The sequence below is a fragment of the Coffea arabica genome, chromosome 7c (assembly GCF_036785885.1).
Source record: "Coffea arabica cultivar ET-39 chromosome 7c, Coffea Arabica ET-39 HiFi, whole genome shotgun sequence".
Classification (NCBI taxonomy): domain Eukaryota; kingdom Viridiplantae; phylum Streptophyta; class Magnoliopsida; order Gentianales; family Rubiaceae; genus Coffea; species Coffea arabica.
The window spans coordinates 9,826,766-9,841,102 of NC_092322.1; the positions used below are offsets into that span (position 1 = coordinate 9,826,766).

The 14,337-nt window shown below is 38.7% G+C and overlaps 3 protein-coding genes and 1 pseudogene across 3 annotated transcripts; 2 read left to right on the forward strand and 2 right to left on the reverse strand.

Moving 5' to 3' along the window:
- Positions 1 to 53: 53 nt before the first annotated feature.
- LOC113701769 (protein MIZU-KUSSEI 1-like) lies at positions 54 to 1,496 on the forward strand. Its single transcript, XM_027222551.2, has one exon. It carries the CDS (start codon positions 452 to 454, stop codon positions 1,349 to 1,351), a length of 900 nt encoding a protein of 299 aa, XP_027078352.2. The 5' UTR covers positions 54 to 451; the 3' UTR covers positions 1,352 to 1,496.
- Positions 1,497 to 1,825: 329 nt separating this feature from the next.
- On the forward strand, positions 1,826 to 4,976 carry LOC140010166 (putative pentatricopeptide repeat-containing protein At3g28640; annotated as a pseudogene).
- A 1,144-nt stretch (positions 4,977 to 6,120) lies between these two features.
- On the reverse strand, positions 6,121 to 7,570 carry LOC113701321 (HMG-Y-related protein A-like). Its single transcript, XM_027221907.2, has 2 exons — positions 7,382 to 7,570; positions 6,121 to 6,839 (listed from the first exon to the last, which is right to left on the reverse strand). The coding sequence occupies exons 1-2, from the start codon at positions 7,430 to 7,432 to the stop codon at positions 6,435 to 6,437; spliced, it is 456 nt and encodes a 151-aa protein (XP_027077708.2). The 5' UTR covers positions 7,433 to 7,570; the 3' UTR covers positions 6,121 to 6,434.
- A 2,508-nt stretch (positions 7,571 to 10,078) lies between these two features.
- LOC113701424 (HMG-Y-related protein A-like) lies at positions 10,079 to 11,652 on the reverse strand. Its single transcript, XM_027222076.2, has 2 exons — positions 11,476 to 11,652; positions 10,079 to 10,841 (listed from the first exon to the last, which is right to left on the reverse strand). Exons 1-2 carry the CDS (start codon positions 11,521 to 11,523, stop codon positions 10,398 to 10,400), a joined length of 492 nt encoding a protein of 163 aa, XP_027077877.2. The 5' UTR covers positions 11,524 to 11,652; the 3' UTR covers positions 10,079 to 10,397.
- Between the last annotated feature and the right edge of the window lie 2,685 nt (positions 11,653 to 14,337).

The window sequence follows — 14,337 nt, forward strand, 5'->3', positions numbered from 1 at the left end:
AACACCAAAGTTCAAAATTGATAATATTTGTACTTGGCAGGTGGCCATATTTCATTGGGGTTAAAAAAATTACAAGTATGAGTCGGTCATGCTAAGGCTTTTAGTTAAAGTGAAAAGTGGACCAATAGTCCAACAATTTAAGTATTCAAGTCAATTCATTCATGTTGTTCAAAAAAAAAAAAAAAGGTCAATTCGTTCAGGTAAAGCCTAGCACCAAACATTTAGAGACATAAAAAGACAATCTCTATACACCTGTATAGAAATTCTTTGAACATCTATTAATTCCCAATGGATGGGCTCGTCCTCAAACCTAAAGAAAATAATTATTGACTAAAGCAGCTAATTGGAAGTACTTCCAGGTTAAACAGGATTGAGCAACTACACAAAGAACAACTAACTAGCTAGTAGTTTGAGCTTTGAAGCAGTAGTGTTCTTTAGTTTATTCTAGCAGATGCATGACGGGCGGCTCCAAAAACGTGCGCTGCACTACAAATCATTTCCGACATTGATGGAAAAGCGTGTGCACGATCACCATATATTCCCCTGCCAAAGCTCTCCTCATGTCCACACTCACAAACTAATGCCGGCACCAAAATCTCCATCAGCGCCACCTCCAGCAACCCCCAATGGCGAAATTGCACCGGAGAGGTCGCCGTCGCCCTCCCGGCCCCAAATTGCCCTTCAACAATCTTCCCATCAGAACAAAAAGGGTTCATTTATATCAACCAAACTTTTCCGTCGAGTCAGGTCAGTGTTCAAGTCATTTCCTATAGTCAGTACGCCTTGCAAGATGCCGATCCCAATCAACGGTGGTCGGCCTCACGACAGCCACCACATTCACGGAGGAAAGCAGATGACAGGAACCCTTTTCGGGTATCGAAAAGCTAGAGTTAACTTGGCTATCCAAGAAAATCCCAGGTGCCTTCCATTGCTTGTGCTCGAACTCTCCATCAACACCGGAAAGCTCCTCCATGAGATGGGATTGGGGCTGGTCAGAATTGCTTTGGAGTGTGAAAAGCATCATCCCTCGGAGAAAATCAAGCTCATTGACGAACCGATATGGACTATGTATTGCAATGGTAAAAAAGTTGGGTATGCACTAAAGAGAGAGCCAACTGAGGATGATTTGAATGTGATACAAATGCTTCATGCAGCTTCAATGGGAGCTGGGGTGCTTCCCATTGATCATACCAGTGCTGGAGAATCTTCATCGGATGAGGGAGAATTGACTTACATGAGAGCTTGCTTTGAACGAGTGGTAGGATCCAGGGACTCGGAAACTTATTATATGATGAATCCGGATGGTCGCAACAGTGGACCAGAACTTAGCATTTTTTTCGTAAGGGTTTGAGATTTGATCAAGAAAAGTTGTAGTATCTTGTAATCATGTTCGTATTACATAGGCCAGCCTTCTAACATATGCATTGTATTTGTTTTGAGGATGATTTAACATTTGCTTTAGTGCGTTAAAATGGTAAATTTTGTCTTGAATCTTACCAGTATGCATCCCTGAAATCCGTCCGACTAGTAAATAAACCTCATGAAAATATTGAAGTTAACATGTACGTACGTAAACATCTACAAGAAGAATTGTACAGACAATATACAAATTACCTTGTTTATTGAACGAGAAATGTATTTCGACAATTGAGCTACTGACGAAGCAAAATCCTACAGACATATTATATGGCTAATTTCAAGTCACAAATTTGATATGCTTAAGAGTGATGGTACAATTTTGTAAACATCATCAGATTGACAGACCAACTTTTGCCTAAACAGTCTTTTAAGATCGTAATATTCTACAGCATTCATTCAAAATATTGTTTTTGACTAGTGCTGTTCATGGAAATAACAGGTTTCTTCTTTAATGGAACTGATCCCATTTAGTATTTACTGCTCCAATTGTCCACGGCCACCAAATTAATTAGTCTACGTTCTCTCTGCTTTTTTTTTTTTCAATTATTTTTAAAGGTGCCCCTCTGATATATTATGAGAGAAATTCTCGTTACAAACTGTAGAAAATATAATTCACAGGCCACCAGAAGATTTTATGCATGGCAATGGACAAGTTTATTAACTTCTTAGAAAATTTGCGTTACCCCCAATTTCTGTCCTAAGACAGGGCAGAAATTTTCCAATTCCTGTAAAATTAATAGTATGAAGTATGAACTCATGCGTTTCAGATCTCTGTCACTGCTAATAATCAACCCCAGAAGGAACCTCCAGAGATCACCTTTAGTTCTTGTTAGAGCAATCGAGTTTTCAACATCTGGAGCTAAACTACCCAACTGGGTTTCCAATAACAAGTTGTTTCAAAGGCACCCTCGCTTATATTTTCTCGAAAAACATTGCCAATCGTTTCATCAACTCAAACAAATCCTTTCCTATGTTTTTGTCTCGGGTTTGCATAGAAACCCTTTTGTCATGAGCCGTGTCCTTTACCTTAGTCTATTTGAATTGGAAGGCCATCGAAAGGCAGTTTCAAACTTTGGGATTCAAATTTTTAATGAAATTCATAAACCCAATTTGTTTTCTTGGAATACTATCATCAGGTTCTTTGCTTCGTGTGATGATTCTGAAGCTGCTTTGGTTGCTTTTCTTTATTACATGAAAATGTAGAGTTCAAATACTTTCCCAGATAAATACACATTTCCCGCCTTGCTACAGGCCTGTGGGTCAATTTCTGATCCAGGTTTGGTTAAACAGGTCCATTCACATATTACGAAACTTGGTCTTGATGAGGATTTGTTTTTAGGGAATTCGATGATTAATGTCTATGTTGTTTGTGGAGCGAAATGTTTTGCCCGGGAGCCGTTTGATCAAATGGCTGAGAAAGATGTCGTTTCACGGACAACCTTGATTTCAGGACTGGTGGCATTAGGTTGTTATGGTGAAGGGGTTAATGTTTTCAAGGAAATGATGATGGATGGTTGGACAAGGCCAAATGCTGCTGCTTTTGCCTCTGTACTGTCTGCTTGTGGCGATTTGGGATCTTGTGATCATGCTAAATGCTTGCGTGCTTTACTAGAGAAGGCTGGATGGATTGAGTTGGATGTTTCCATTCGTAATTCACTTACAGATGCATATGCGAAATGTGGAAGTCTAGAAAATGCTACTAAGGTGTTCAATGATGTGCAAGATTCTGAGAAGGATTCATATACATGGACTGCGATAATCTCAGGCTTAGTGATGATGGACAGGGAAGGGATGCATATATATTTTTTGCTAGGATGGAGCATGATTCTGGGATAAGACCTGATGCCGTCACTTTCATTGCCATACTCTCAGCCTGTGCTCACTCTGGATTGATTGAAGATGGTTTATGTGTTTTTGAATCTATGAGGACAAAATATGGGATTGAGCCTGATCTCAAGCATTATGGATGCATCATTGATCTGTTGGGACGATCTGGGATGCTGGAAAGATCTAATCATATTGTGGAAACAATGCCAACCAAGCCTAACCTGGCCATACTGGGATCTTTACTTGGTGCTTGTAGACTGCATAATAATATGGAGTTGGGGGAAGTTGTTTCAAGGAAGATTGGGACATTGGGCGGTAGAAGTGGAGGAATTCCTGTGCTTTTGTCGAATATATATGCCAATGAGAACAAGTGGAATGAAGTGATTCAGATTAGGAAGGAGGTGAGAGAGGAGATGCAAGAAAGGCCACCTGGGAGAAGCTGGATGCAAATGAAACATGAGCTGTATGAGTTTGTGGCTGGGGACAAAGTTCATCCACAATCCAAGGAGTTGCATACACTTGTTGAAGGATTGGAAAGGCTTGCAAAGATGCTAGCGTTCTGATCTAGACAATTGGAATGAAGTGAATCCCATTAGGGAGGAAATGAGAGAAGGAATACTTGAAAAACCACGGGGGGATGCTGGATCCAAATGCATGAATTTGTGGCTGGGGACAAAGTTCATCTACAGTCCAAGGAGTTGTTTGCAGTTTTGGAAGAACTTGCTAAGATGTTAATATACTGAAGTTGATAAGTCAGTGATCTTCCAGTTCTGCCAGTGCCAGGCATTGAAGCTGTTGATCCAATTTAAAATTGAATGAACAGATGTTACGTTGAAAGTTAAATCATCTATGCTTGAGAAACTGCATTTTAGGAACCGGCTAGATTCCGTTTGGATGGAAAGGGACCTATGGCACGAGTACATGATGCAACAACAGCTTTTAAGTGTGTCTGTGATGCCCGAGTGATCTTTTTCAATTCTGAGAAACTCAGACTTTTTGCAGATAAACTTAATCTCCAAACAACCTTCAAAAGCTGGCAACTTTTGAAGACATCCAAGGAGCTTAACTACCCAAACCCCAACCCTCTCCTAACCGATGTGGGATAGAACACCCCACGGGGGCCCTAACCGAGTGATGCCCGAGTGATCAGACCAGCATATTATGTCTATATTTTCTGACATTCTTGTACTAGGAAAGAGAATCTGCTCATTCCATGGGCCCTAAATATTCAGCCACTATCCCTATGGCCTTCCAAAGGAGCTTTCCGTGACGAGTACTACCTGACGGGGTCAGTATCAGCATGTCCAGGGTTTTACCGTCTGACACATATGCAAGATGACTGAATGCTGTTGCTAATAGTATCAGATTAGCACACACACCTGCTGCTTAAGCTGAAGGCTGCATGACAAAACTTACATCTCCGGCTGAATTAAAGTGCTTCATAATGGAATAAGTGAGTTTCACGGCAAGTAGAAGTGCCTGCCTGAGAAGTTTGAAGATGTCGCTGGGGGCGAGTTAATGCTGCTGCAGTAACAATATTAGACCATAATCCACAAGCATAGACAAGAGAGATTAAAGGATATATTTGGTTTTTTTTTTTTTGTTTTTCCAAACAGTTGAAATAGATAAAGGAATAGCAGATCTGTTTTTTTTTATAACATCTAAGAATACCGGAAATGTAGTTTTATTGAATATGAATGCTAAAGTGAACCATGAAGTGCTTCTTCAAACTCCTGAATTCCCATTAAAATCGGTCCAATCTCATCCCTTTTATTCATGGGTGAATCTTCAAAAAGTACGATTCTCAGACTGAGGTCAATTAATGGAATGCTAGTCCGTAATTGGGTTAGCACCCAAATCTTGTTGACAGGTGTTCGGATTTCTTGATTGCTCGGAATCCTCTTGTACATATTATCCGACAGTAGATAGAATCTTCTGCAAATACAGACTACTATTAAATAACCTTAACGTTCAAAAATTTGGCAAACTCCACTGTTTTATTCCCCATGCCAATATCTACAGTCAGTCAGCAGTGATCGCTACGGGGATTGCAAACAACCTTTTGAGCACTAACGGCATCTTTTTTCCCCACTCATTTCATTTCGTCCGAGGAGCTGAAGGTTCCAACAATCTGGGGACACCAAGATTCCGAGTGGGGTCCGTTTGCACAAAGAAATGACATTTTTTTTGCCCTTTTCTTGACAGGTCAAAGACATGTCGACATTGATACAATTTACACATAATGGAATTGACTGATTCGTGGATGGATAAACCATCATATCCACACTGGTTTTCAGCAGTACTATTTGCAGATCTCGTCCCCGTAAAAAATTCCTTAACATTCACCCTTTATCCAAATTTTTTAAAATTTGAAGCTCCCAAGTTATGTTTCCCTCCATTTCTCTTCGACCGGCAGCTCAACATATAATCAATCAACTTTACAATAATATATATCTCATCACGGGTATCTAGTGGATTTATAAAGTGACAATGGACTCAAAATCCATCCCACTTAATAATCAAATAATCCCTCTGTAGTGTCGGATAAAAGGCGTGGTTAATTTGCAGAAGATTTATTAGCATCAAAATTTTACACTTTCTACAGTAAGCCTACCTCTCATTTTGTTGTGCTCAACATGTAACCTTACGAACAAGATAGAAAAAGCCACCATTACAACCACCGAGGTCATTATCTACTCTTTATCTTTATCCCTAGTCCGAATAGTCCAGCAATTATAAATTGCCTGGACATTGAGATTATTGCCTACCCTTTCACTGTTACCTCCTCTTATTGCACTGAATAATTGCTAAATAATGCATGCAAAACTACGCAAATTATCACTGATCACCAAAGGAACAAACAAAGAGCCGAGAAACGATAATCATCCAAAGCATATTAGCAGCAACCAGATTTTCGTACCGTACCATTTAAGTTAACTCCTAAAGACAGCAAACATCATCAATTAACCCAAGTAACAATAATGATACTAATTTACATCCACCTAACGTTCTAAACCCAAACTACAAAGTCACCAATCGCATAAACGCTAAAGACAACATCCTTCCAAATCAAAAGACCACTCAACTAAAAAATTACGTTAACATCATCAACAAAACCAGCACTTCCCCCACTCTACTTTCCATTTTTCCTATTCAAATTCAGCTCTCTTGTATGGCCAGCAACCAGACTATGGCTGCACCTTCCTAGGCCTACCTCTAGGCCTTCCAGTTTTCGAAACAGCAGGCGGGGCAGTTGCTGGCTTGGGCTTCTTAGGTGCAGGCTCAGCATTGGGGTCCTTTTTTGGGCGGCCTCGAGGCCTCGGTGGTGAAGCCACTGCCCCTTGAGCAGCAGGGTCCTTCGGCTTCGGGGGACGGCCGCGGCCTCTCCGGGGCGGGGCAGTTGGATCAGGCATCTGGTAATTGTTCTTGAAGAAAACGAGTTCACCACTTTCTTTCATCCTGGTTAAATGAACGGTGAGTAAGGTGGAGTGTCCGGCTGGCAAATCTCCATACTTTGATTCTATGTATTTGGATATTGCTGACTTGTTTGCCCCCTCTTTCTGCTTCAATGCATCAATGGCTTCGACAATCATCTGCAACAAAATTCAAATTTTGAATTCAACTTGGAAAAATGGAAATGAACTGATCTGCTTTTCTAGTTAAAAAAATGTCAGAAGTGGTCCAACTAAATGGTACCGAGCAACTTTAGAGCTGGAAACCAGTCATTTTTAGCTGCAAAGACAAAAAGGGTTACACAAAAATTGTTTCTTTATTTTTCCCTTATAAAAGTAAACAAGTGCTTTTTTTACCATTTTTGGAAAAATAAAATTCCCATTTTTCTTGCAGCAAGAACATCTAAATTCGGGCAAAACTCGCCAAAAGCATAATTGTGCATCCACGAATAGATAGATGTAAATTACCAAGCTTTTGTTTTTGGGAGAGAGAATCATACAGCAGACAAAGGGTATGTATAAAATCTTAAAAAGGCACATGAATTTCTTCTGGAAAATTAAAGAAAAAAATCTGATAATAAAGAAAATTTAGCAGATTTGAAAAAAAAAAAAAAAAGAATAGTAAAATCTGAACAGGCTTGAATAGGGAATTCTACAATTTAGTTCATGCCTGGTATTTTTACCTGCGGATATGGAGGGAGGGAAGCAGGTTTACCAACTTCTTCAGTCGCCATTGAAACTTGATTCGCCCTGTGAGTGAGCACTGAGCAGTGTGTGAGTGTGCGTAATTTTGTTAAGAGAGCGTCAGCTTCAGAGCCAAGAGAAAAGAACAGTAAAACTTGAGTCCTTGGTGAGGGGAACAGAGCTTATCGACACACTATTATTTATTTGGTCATTTTAGAGGGACTGAAAAGAAAATATAAAGAAACCAAAGTAAAGGGGTTTCAGGTTTGTGCATTCTAGTTGAAATCGAATGGTTGAGATTGGAGGAAGGGAAAATCATTGGATGGTGAGGATTGTTTGATTCTGGGCTCACATGGATCGGTGACGTGGATTAAGGCATCTACTTTGCTGGGCAAAATGTTTGAAATGATTTTTTTTTTTTTTGTTTTTTTGATGTTTGGGGCTATGTGCTTAAATATCCCTTGTTTGGCTGGGCCCCCATGCACACGCCACATTAAAAGTCCCGCATGATTATCAATTTCATTTGTTCTCTGTAATGTACAATTTTTCAAGCAACAATATTGTGAATTAGATCTATCCAAAAAAAAAAAAAAAAAACCACTTTTGAATTAGAAAATATTAGAGGCAAAAGGACTAGAGACATTGAAGGGGTCTAATAGTTATTTCCTATGGACAGGAGTAATTGTTCAAATTTTTAATTGTTCAAAGGACTCGCTACAGTAATTGTTCAAAATTTGGATTGCATTTTCTAGGATTTTTTGTAGAAAAATTACTGTAGTGATTTGATATATGTGAGGAAAAAAGGTAATAGGAAAATGTGATCACGGAAAATGACGCAATTTTCCGGCAAAAAATTGGCTGTCCAAACAAGGCAGAGTGCCTGGAGTTAATTCCTATAGATAGTAGAGTTTCCATGAGTTTCTGTCCCACCTTTTATTGTATTACTATTTTTCTTTCGTAAACATCATATTTTAGTTTTTTGTTATTTCTTTAAGATTCAATACTATTAATCAATTAATACACAAAATTAAACAAACTCAAAAAATCAAAATGCATAAAAAATGAGATTTTTAATGAATTTTTTGCTTTATTGCTTATTTTTTATTATATATTACATTTTTTGAGACTGTTGTATTTATTTTTTACTCAATTAATTATTATTAGATTTGAAAGAAAGAAAAAAGAATCAAAATATAATATTTATAAAAAAATAACAATATAATAAAAAATGTGAACAAATGAGACAGAAAATTCACTGTTTCCAAAAAAAAAAAAAAGCCCAGTTGGAATACTAGTGTGTTTGGATAGCCAATTATTTGGCCAAATATATTTGCTGACATCACCATTACAATTTCCAATACACCTTTTTATCTTTCCAATTATCTTTTTATCTCACATACATCACATCACAAAAAGTGTTATAATAAAAATATTTCAAATAACTTACAATCCAAACACAGTGACTGAAAAGCATGGATAGTGGTCAATCATGTAGAGTTTTATTGATTTTGAATACTGCAGCAGCAGTTAGTGAGCTTTACTCAACTGCATGGGGAGTTCTTTGTGTTCCAAGGCGATAATATCCAAAAGACTGTTTGTAATTGGCTTAGCATCCAGTTGGTTGTAAGCCAAGTGTTGTTCCATTATCTGAAACAGAGAGATATCTCCCGAGGAAATACATTTCCCAAAACATTAAACCCTTCACAATGGCAGATTGCCCTACTGTTCTTTATGGCAATTCCGAAAGTCATTTGGGTTGGATCCCGCTTCATCATCAGCGCTACGCACTAACAGTAGTAGTAGTATCTTTTTTTTCGCACTCCAAGAATTATTAATATAATTGTTATTGGAGGAGAAGAAGCAGATTCCAACAATCTAGGGAGGGAACCCAGATGAAAAGCCGATTATTAGTAAACCAAAGATTCCAAGTGGGGTCTTCTTGGTGGTTCCGACAAAGACAAAGAGTACCATCATCCATAATCAGGTTGTTTAGACTATTTCCCGGATGGAGATACCATATCCACATTGTTTTTGCAAATTATAACCATACAAGTTCCTTGCAAATCAACCTTTTATCTAAAATATCACAAGATTCACCCATTATCCAAAAGAATCCATGATTATACTTGAAGCTAACAAATAGTAGTGTATTTTTCAATCCCTAGTAGTAGTGGTTCAGTCCCATCATCAAGTTCCCCGACCCACCCACTGGAATAGGCTCTCTCTCTCAGAGAGTAGGAGTAGAAGTAGGTTGAGTTTGGTTAAATGCAAGTTCCTCCGATCTTCTAGAATAGGCTTCTCTTCTGAGCAGGAGTACCAGTGGGTTAGGTTAGTAAATTATATTAAAAAAAAAAGTAGTAGTATTTTTCCCAGAAAACTGTTCCCGACAACAAACACCAAATGTAAGCAACCGACATCAGTCATTCTTCGTTGACCGTCTGTTGCTTTAGTCTGTACAGAATAATAGTAGTAGCACCATCCGCAAAGAGATACTGGTCCGAACATTAGCTTTACATGTAGTGATTACTGAAACCTCAGTTCAAACTGTTCAAAGTCCAAACATCATCCTAGTCATTATCTATTCCACTTCCATTATCCGCAATCAAACAAATGCTTGGACTTGGAGAGGAAATCGAATAGTTGCCAAAGAATAAATGCAAATTTACATACAATTATCGCGACAGGAACAAACAAAAGAACCAATCTGCAAGACAATTCCTTAGATAAGATAGGCGGCATACGATACGAGTACCAAATGGCAAATTGATGATTCCTAATAGTTAGGTGGATTGATCCCAGTAGCAATACCAGGTACTACTTCCCAATTTACATGCATCTAAGATTCTAAGAATTAAACTACAAAGACGACGACAAAAGTCACCACCAATTACACAGAAACTTGAAAGCCAACCTCCCTCGGAACCAAAAGAAGGCCACTCTCAAGTCTCAACTCAACTCCAAATAATAATAATAATGTTAATAATATCATCAGCATCTCATCAGATAAACCAAATTTCAGCTCTCCTCCGCACCACCACCTGCAGACTGAGGCTGCACCTTCCTAGGCCTACCTCTAGGCCTCCCAGTCTTCGACACAGCAGGCTGAGCAGAAGGGGCAACCGGCTTCGGCTTCTTAGGAGCAGATTCTGCATTGGGGTCCTTTTTTGGGCGGCCACGAGACTTTGGCTCAGAAGGCACCACTGCCCCTGGAGCCAGAGGATCCTTTGGCTTTGGGGGCCGGCCACGGCCCCGCCTCGGAGGGGCAGTGGGATCAGGAATCAGGTAATTGTTCTTGAAGAAAACAACTTCACCAGTATCTTTCATTCTGGTTAAATGGGCTGAAAGCAAGTTCGAATGTCCAGCTGGCAAGTCTCCATATCTTGATTCTATGTATTTGGAAATTGCTGTCTTGTTCGCACCATCTTTTTGCTGCAATGCACTCATGGCTTCAAAAATCATCTGCGACAGAAATTCCGCTCTTTTAATCGAACTTGGGAAAAGGAAAAAGGGAAAAATGCAGTAAATTTGAAATATTGGGGAGTGGTCCAAACTGACGGTATACCAGCAACTTTAGAGTTGGACATCACACATTTTTAGCTGCAAATGCAACAGGGGGTCACATAAAAATTGTTTCTTTAGTTCCCCTTTAACAAAAAAAAAAAAAAGGGAATTTCTTTTCTTTTTCTCTCCCCCACTTTCAGAAAATTTCATAAAGTATCCATTTTCAATTTTTGGATGAAGAACAGCAATTCAGTAGCAAAAGCAAAATTGAGGTAAAAAAATTAAAAATCCAAGCACGAAAGATAAAACAGCAATCTTTTTTTTTTTTTTTTTTGCTTTTTCTCCCTAAATATGGAAAGAAGATCAGACAGAAAAAAGGGATCATCCTTAAATCTCAAAAACCCACACGAATTTCATCCGGAAATCAGAAGAAGAAACCTAAAACTTACGAAATTTTAGCAGATTTGTGAAATTAAAAACACACTAAAGGGGTCAGCTCCATTTCTTAGCAGTACATGCACAAGAATAAGGGGCAAAAAAATTTGAAATTTGATGGGGAATTTTCTGGATTTGGGTTGTGGCTTTCTTTTACCTGTGGGTATGAAGGGAGCGAGGGAGGTTTACCAACTTCAGTCGCCATTGAAACGGCTTCTTCGCCGACTGAGAGTGTGTGTGTGTGTGTGGAGTGTGTAAATTTTGTCAAGAGTCCAAAAAGAGAAGACACTGGAATAGGTATTTCTTTTAGGTGGGGGTTTTCTAGTTTAATGTTATGCCCGGACAAAACGGGCTAAGCCCACTAAAATAGACATTAAAATTTCCACCTAATTCCTTTCAGAAAAAACTTATCACCTAATTATCACCTATATACTTTCTCCAAACAATTTTGCCAAAATCATTAATGTGACGTAGAACCCACTGTTTAGGTTTTTCAACTTTTTTATTCAAATTTAATGTCCCAAACCAATAATTCTTTTAATTTATAAAAGATATACTTTTATTCCATGAACTCTATTCTGTACTAATGACACAATAATTTTTTTAATTAAAGTACAAAAATTAACATTTCGAGATCAAAATACAGTACGAAAGGACCTTGCTTGCTTATACTCGTATTTGCAAAATCAAAGAAAAAATAAGGAGTCTATTTGGTTATTATAATTTGCATTAAAAAAATACTATTCACTTTGTATTATGTTTTTATTTCATATACATTCCTGTTTGGCACCCTAGTTTTTTACCAAGTTTTTTAGTTACTAGTTTTTTAACAACTTTTGCTACAGGAACCCCAAAAAACTTCTTAAAGTTTTTTACTTACACACTTCAAAATATCCAAATCACACAAAAAAAATTCCCTTCCCTTTTTTTCTTCTTCCACCCCCCGTCCCAACCCACCACCACCGCCGGTCTCAACCACCACCACTGTTTCGTCCCCCATCCTGCGGAGATGCGCCTGACTTGTTGATGGCTGTGGAGAATGCGCACACTGGAGAAAGGGCAGGGGGCGGGGGAGGGGGTCGTGCTGGGGAGAAGCTGAGGAAAGAGCAGGGGGTGGCGGGTGGAGGGGTCGCGTTGGGGAAAGGGCAAGAAGGGTGGCGGGGGGAGAGGGTCGTGCTGGGGAGAAGCTGGGGAAAGGGCAGGGGGTGGCGGGGGAAGGGGGTCGCGTTGGGGGAAAAGGCATGGGGGATGGCGAGGAGAGGGGGTCGCGGGCAGCAGGGGGGCGGCGGAGAGGGGGGGAAAGGGATGGTAGGCATAGGGGGTGGTGGTGGAGGGAATGGGAGAGGTGGCGGCCCAAGGGGGTGGCAGGCCGAGGGGGGAGGAAAGGGATGGTGGAAAGGGATCAGTGGCGGGCGAAGGGCAGAAGGGAGGAGAAGGGGAAAGGGAGGAGAGGTGGCGGCTGTTGGGAGGTAACGGGGAGGAAAGAAAGAAAGAAGAAGAAGAAGAGAGGAAAAAAAAAGTTTTTCACTTCACAAAAACTTCTCTAAAATTTTCACCTTACAAAAATTTCTACAAAAAAGTTTTTTATTTTACAAAAAACTTCTACAAAATTTTTTCAAAAACTTCTACAGTGCACTACAGTAAAGTTTTAGACAAACTCTCAAAAAACTCAGGTTCCAAATAGGGCCTGTAGTGTACCAAAAAAAAATGCTACACTGTTCTTTCAAACAATTTTTTCCAAATAATGTCATATCCATTGGGAGAATTTGGATGGTTGAGATTGGAGGAATGGAAAAGCATTGGAGGGTGAGAATCATTTGATGGAGGATTCAGATGGATTGGATTGGTGACGTGCATAATAAGGAAGCAATTTTGGATGAATTGCATTGCATGAAGGGGTTTGGTTTGTCCTGAGTGTGACTAATTAGTTCTAAATTTTAATTCCTTTGGTACAATTCTTTACCCTAAACAACAACGCTTTAAGTTGAGGCTATTGTTTGTCATAGAAGAGAAGTATAAAGGGAAATGAAGGTAGCATAATACATGGGGGGCAAGGTATACTCGAGGACGGAATTTTGGCTAAAATCAGATAAACAAGTTAAAAGAAACTGATTGAAAGTTTGGGTTTTTGGAAATAAAAAATAAACGGAACCAAGAATGTTTATCGCTTAAGTAGCATGTATACATAGAGCCAATGCAAAAACAATTTCAGATTGATCTGTAAAAGTTTTTCGTGTGAAATAAGTTGTTCACCTTCTTTTCTTTTCCTTTTTTTTTTTTTTTTTTGGGTTGGGCGAGTAAGGATTTATCAGTGCCTGATGAGATGCAAATACAGAATACAAAAGGCGTGCCCGAGGCACAAAACCAGAAACTCACAAAACGCATATTTTATCATTGCACAAGTCTCTCACAAACTAATAATCAAAACCTCCCAACTTGAAGCATTTAATAGGTAAAAATCTGATGAGCTAATAACCAAACCCTTTGGAGCCATTAGTTTGCGTTGTTCTTCTTAAATTTATAGGGAGAACAACTTATATCTTACTCACTCAAAATTCTGCTTTTCAATTGGTCTATTATAGAGGTGGGCAAAATTGCACGTGGATCCAAAAACTCGTTATCCCCAATCCGATTTGATCCAAGAAATGGAGTACCTGATCCGTCTTATTTGACCTGATCAAAAGAGAGACTGATACATGCTTATATGCAGGTAGAATTGGGTCACAGGATTAAGAACCTGCAAGTACTCGACCTTCCCTATATATATATATATATATATTTTTTTTTTAATTTTTATTTTCATAATATACTATAAAATAATATTTTTTTATCTAATTAAGTAATTTCATTGAATAAATCGTACTACAAATATGAAAGATTATAGTTTGTTTACAAGATTTATTTATAGAGATCATGATCTTATGTGTTTTAGAAAAGAGTTTAATTGATGTAATATATATATATATATATATCTTTAAAAAGGTACTACTTATTTTAGATTTTCATTTATTTTGAATCC

Coding starts and splice junctions, on each gene's coding strand:
- LOC113701424 (XM_027222076.2), bottom strand. CDS start 11,523: ATGGCGACTGAAGTTGGTAAACCTCCCTCGCTCCCTTCATACCCACAG. Junction 10,842..11,475: donor CGCTCCCTTCATACCCACAG/GTAAAAGAAAGC, acceptor TTTCTGTCGCAG/ATGATTTTTGAAGCCATGAG.
- LOC113701769 (XM_027222551.2), top strand. CDS start 452: ATGCATGACGGGCGGCTCCAAAAACGTGCGCTGCACTACAAATCATTT.
- LOC113701321 (XM_027221907.2), bottom strand. CDS start 7,432: ATGGCGACTGAAGAAGTTGGTAAACCTGCTTCCCTCCCTCCATATCCG. Junction 6,840..7,381: donor CCCTCCCTCCATATCCGCAG/GTAAAAATACCA, acceptor ATTTTGTTGCAG/ATGATTGTCGAAGCCATTGA.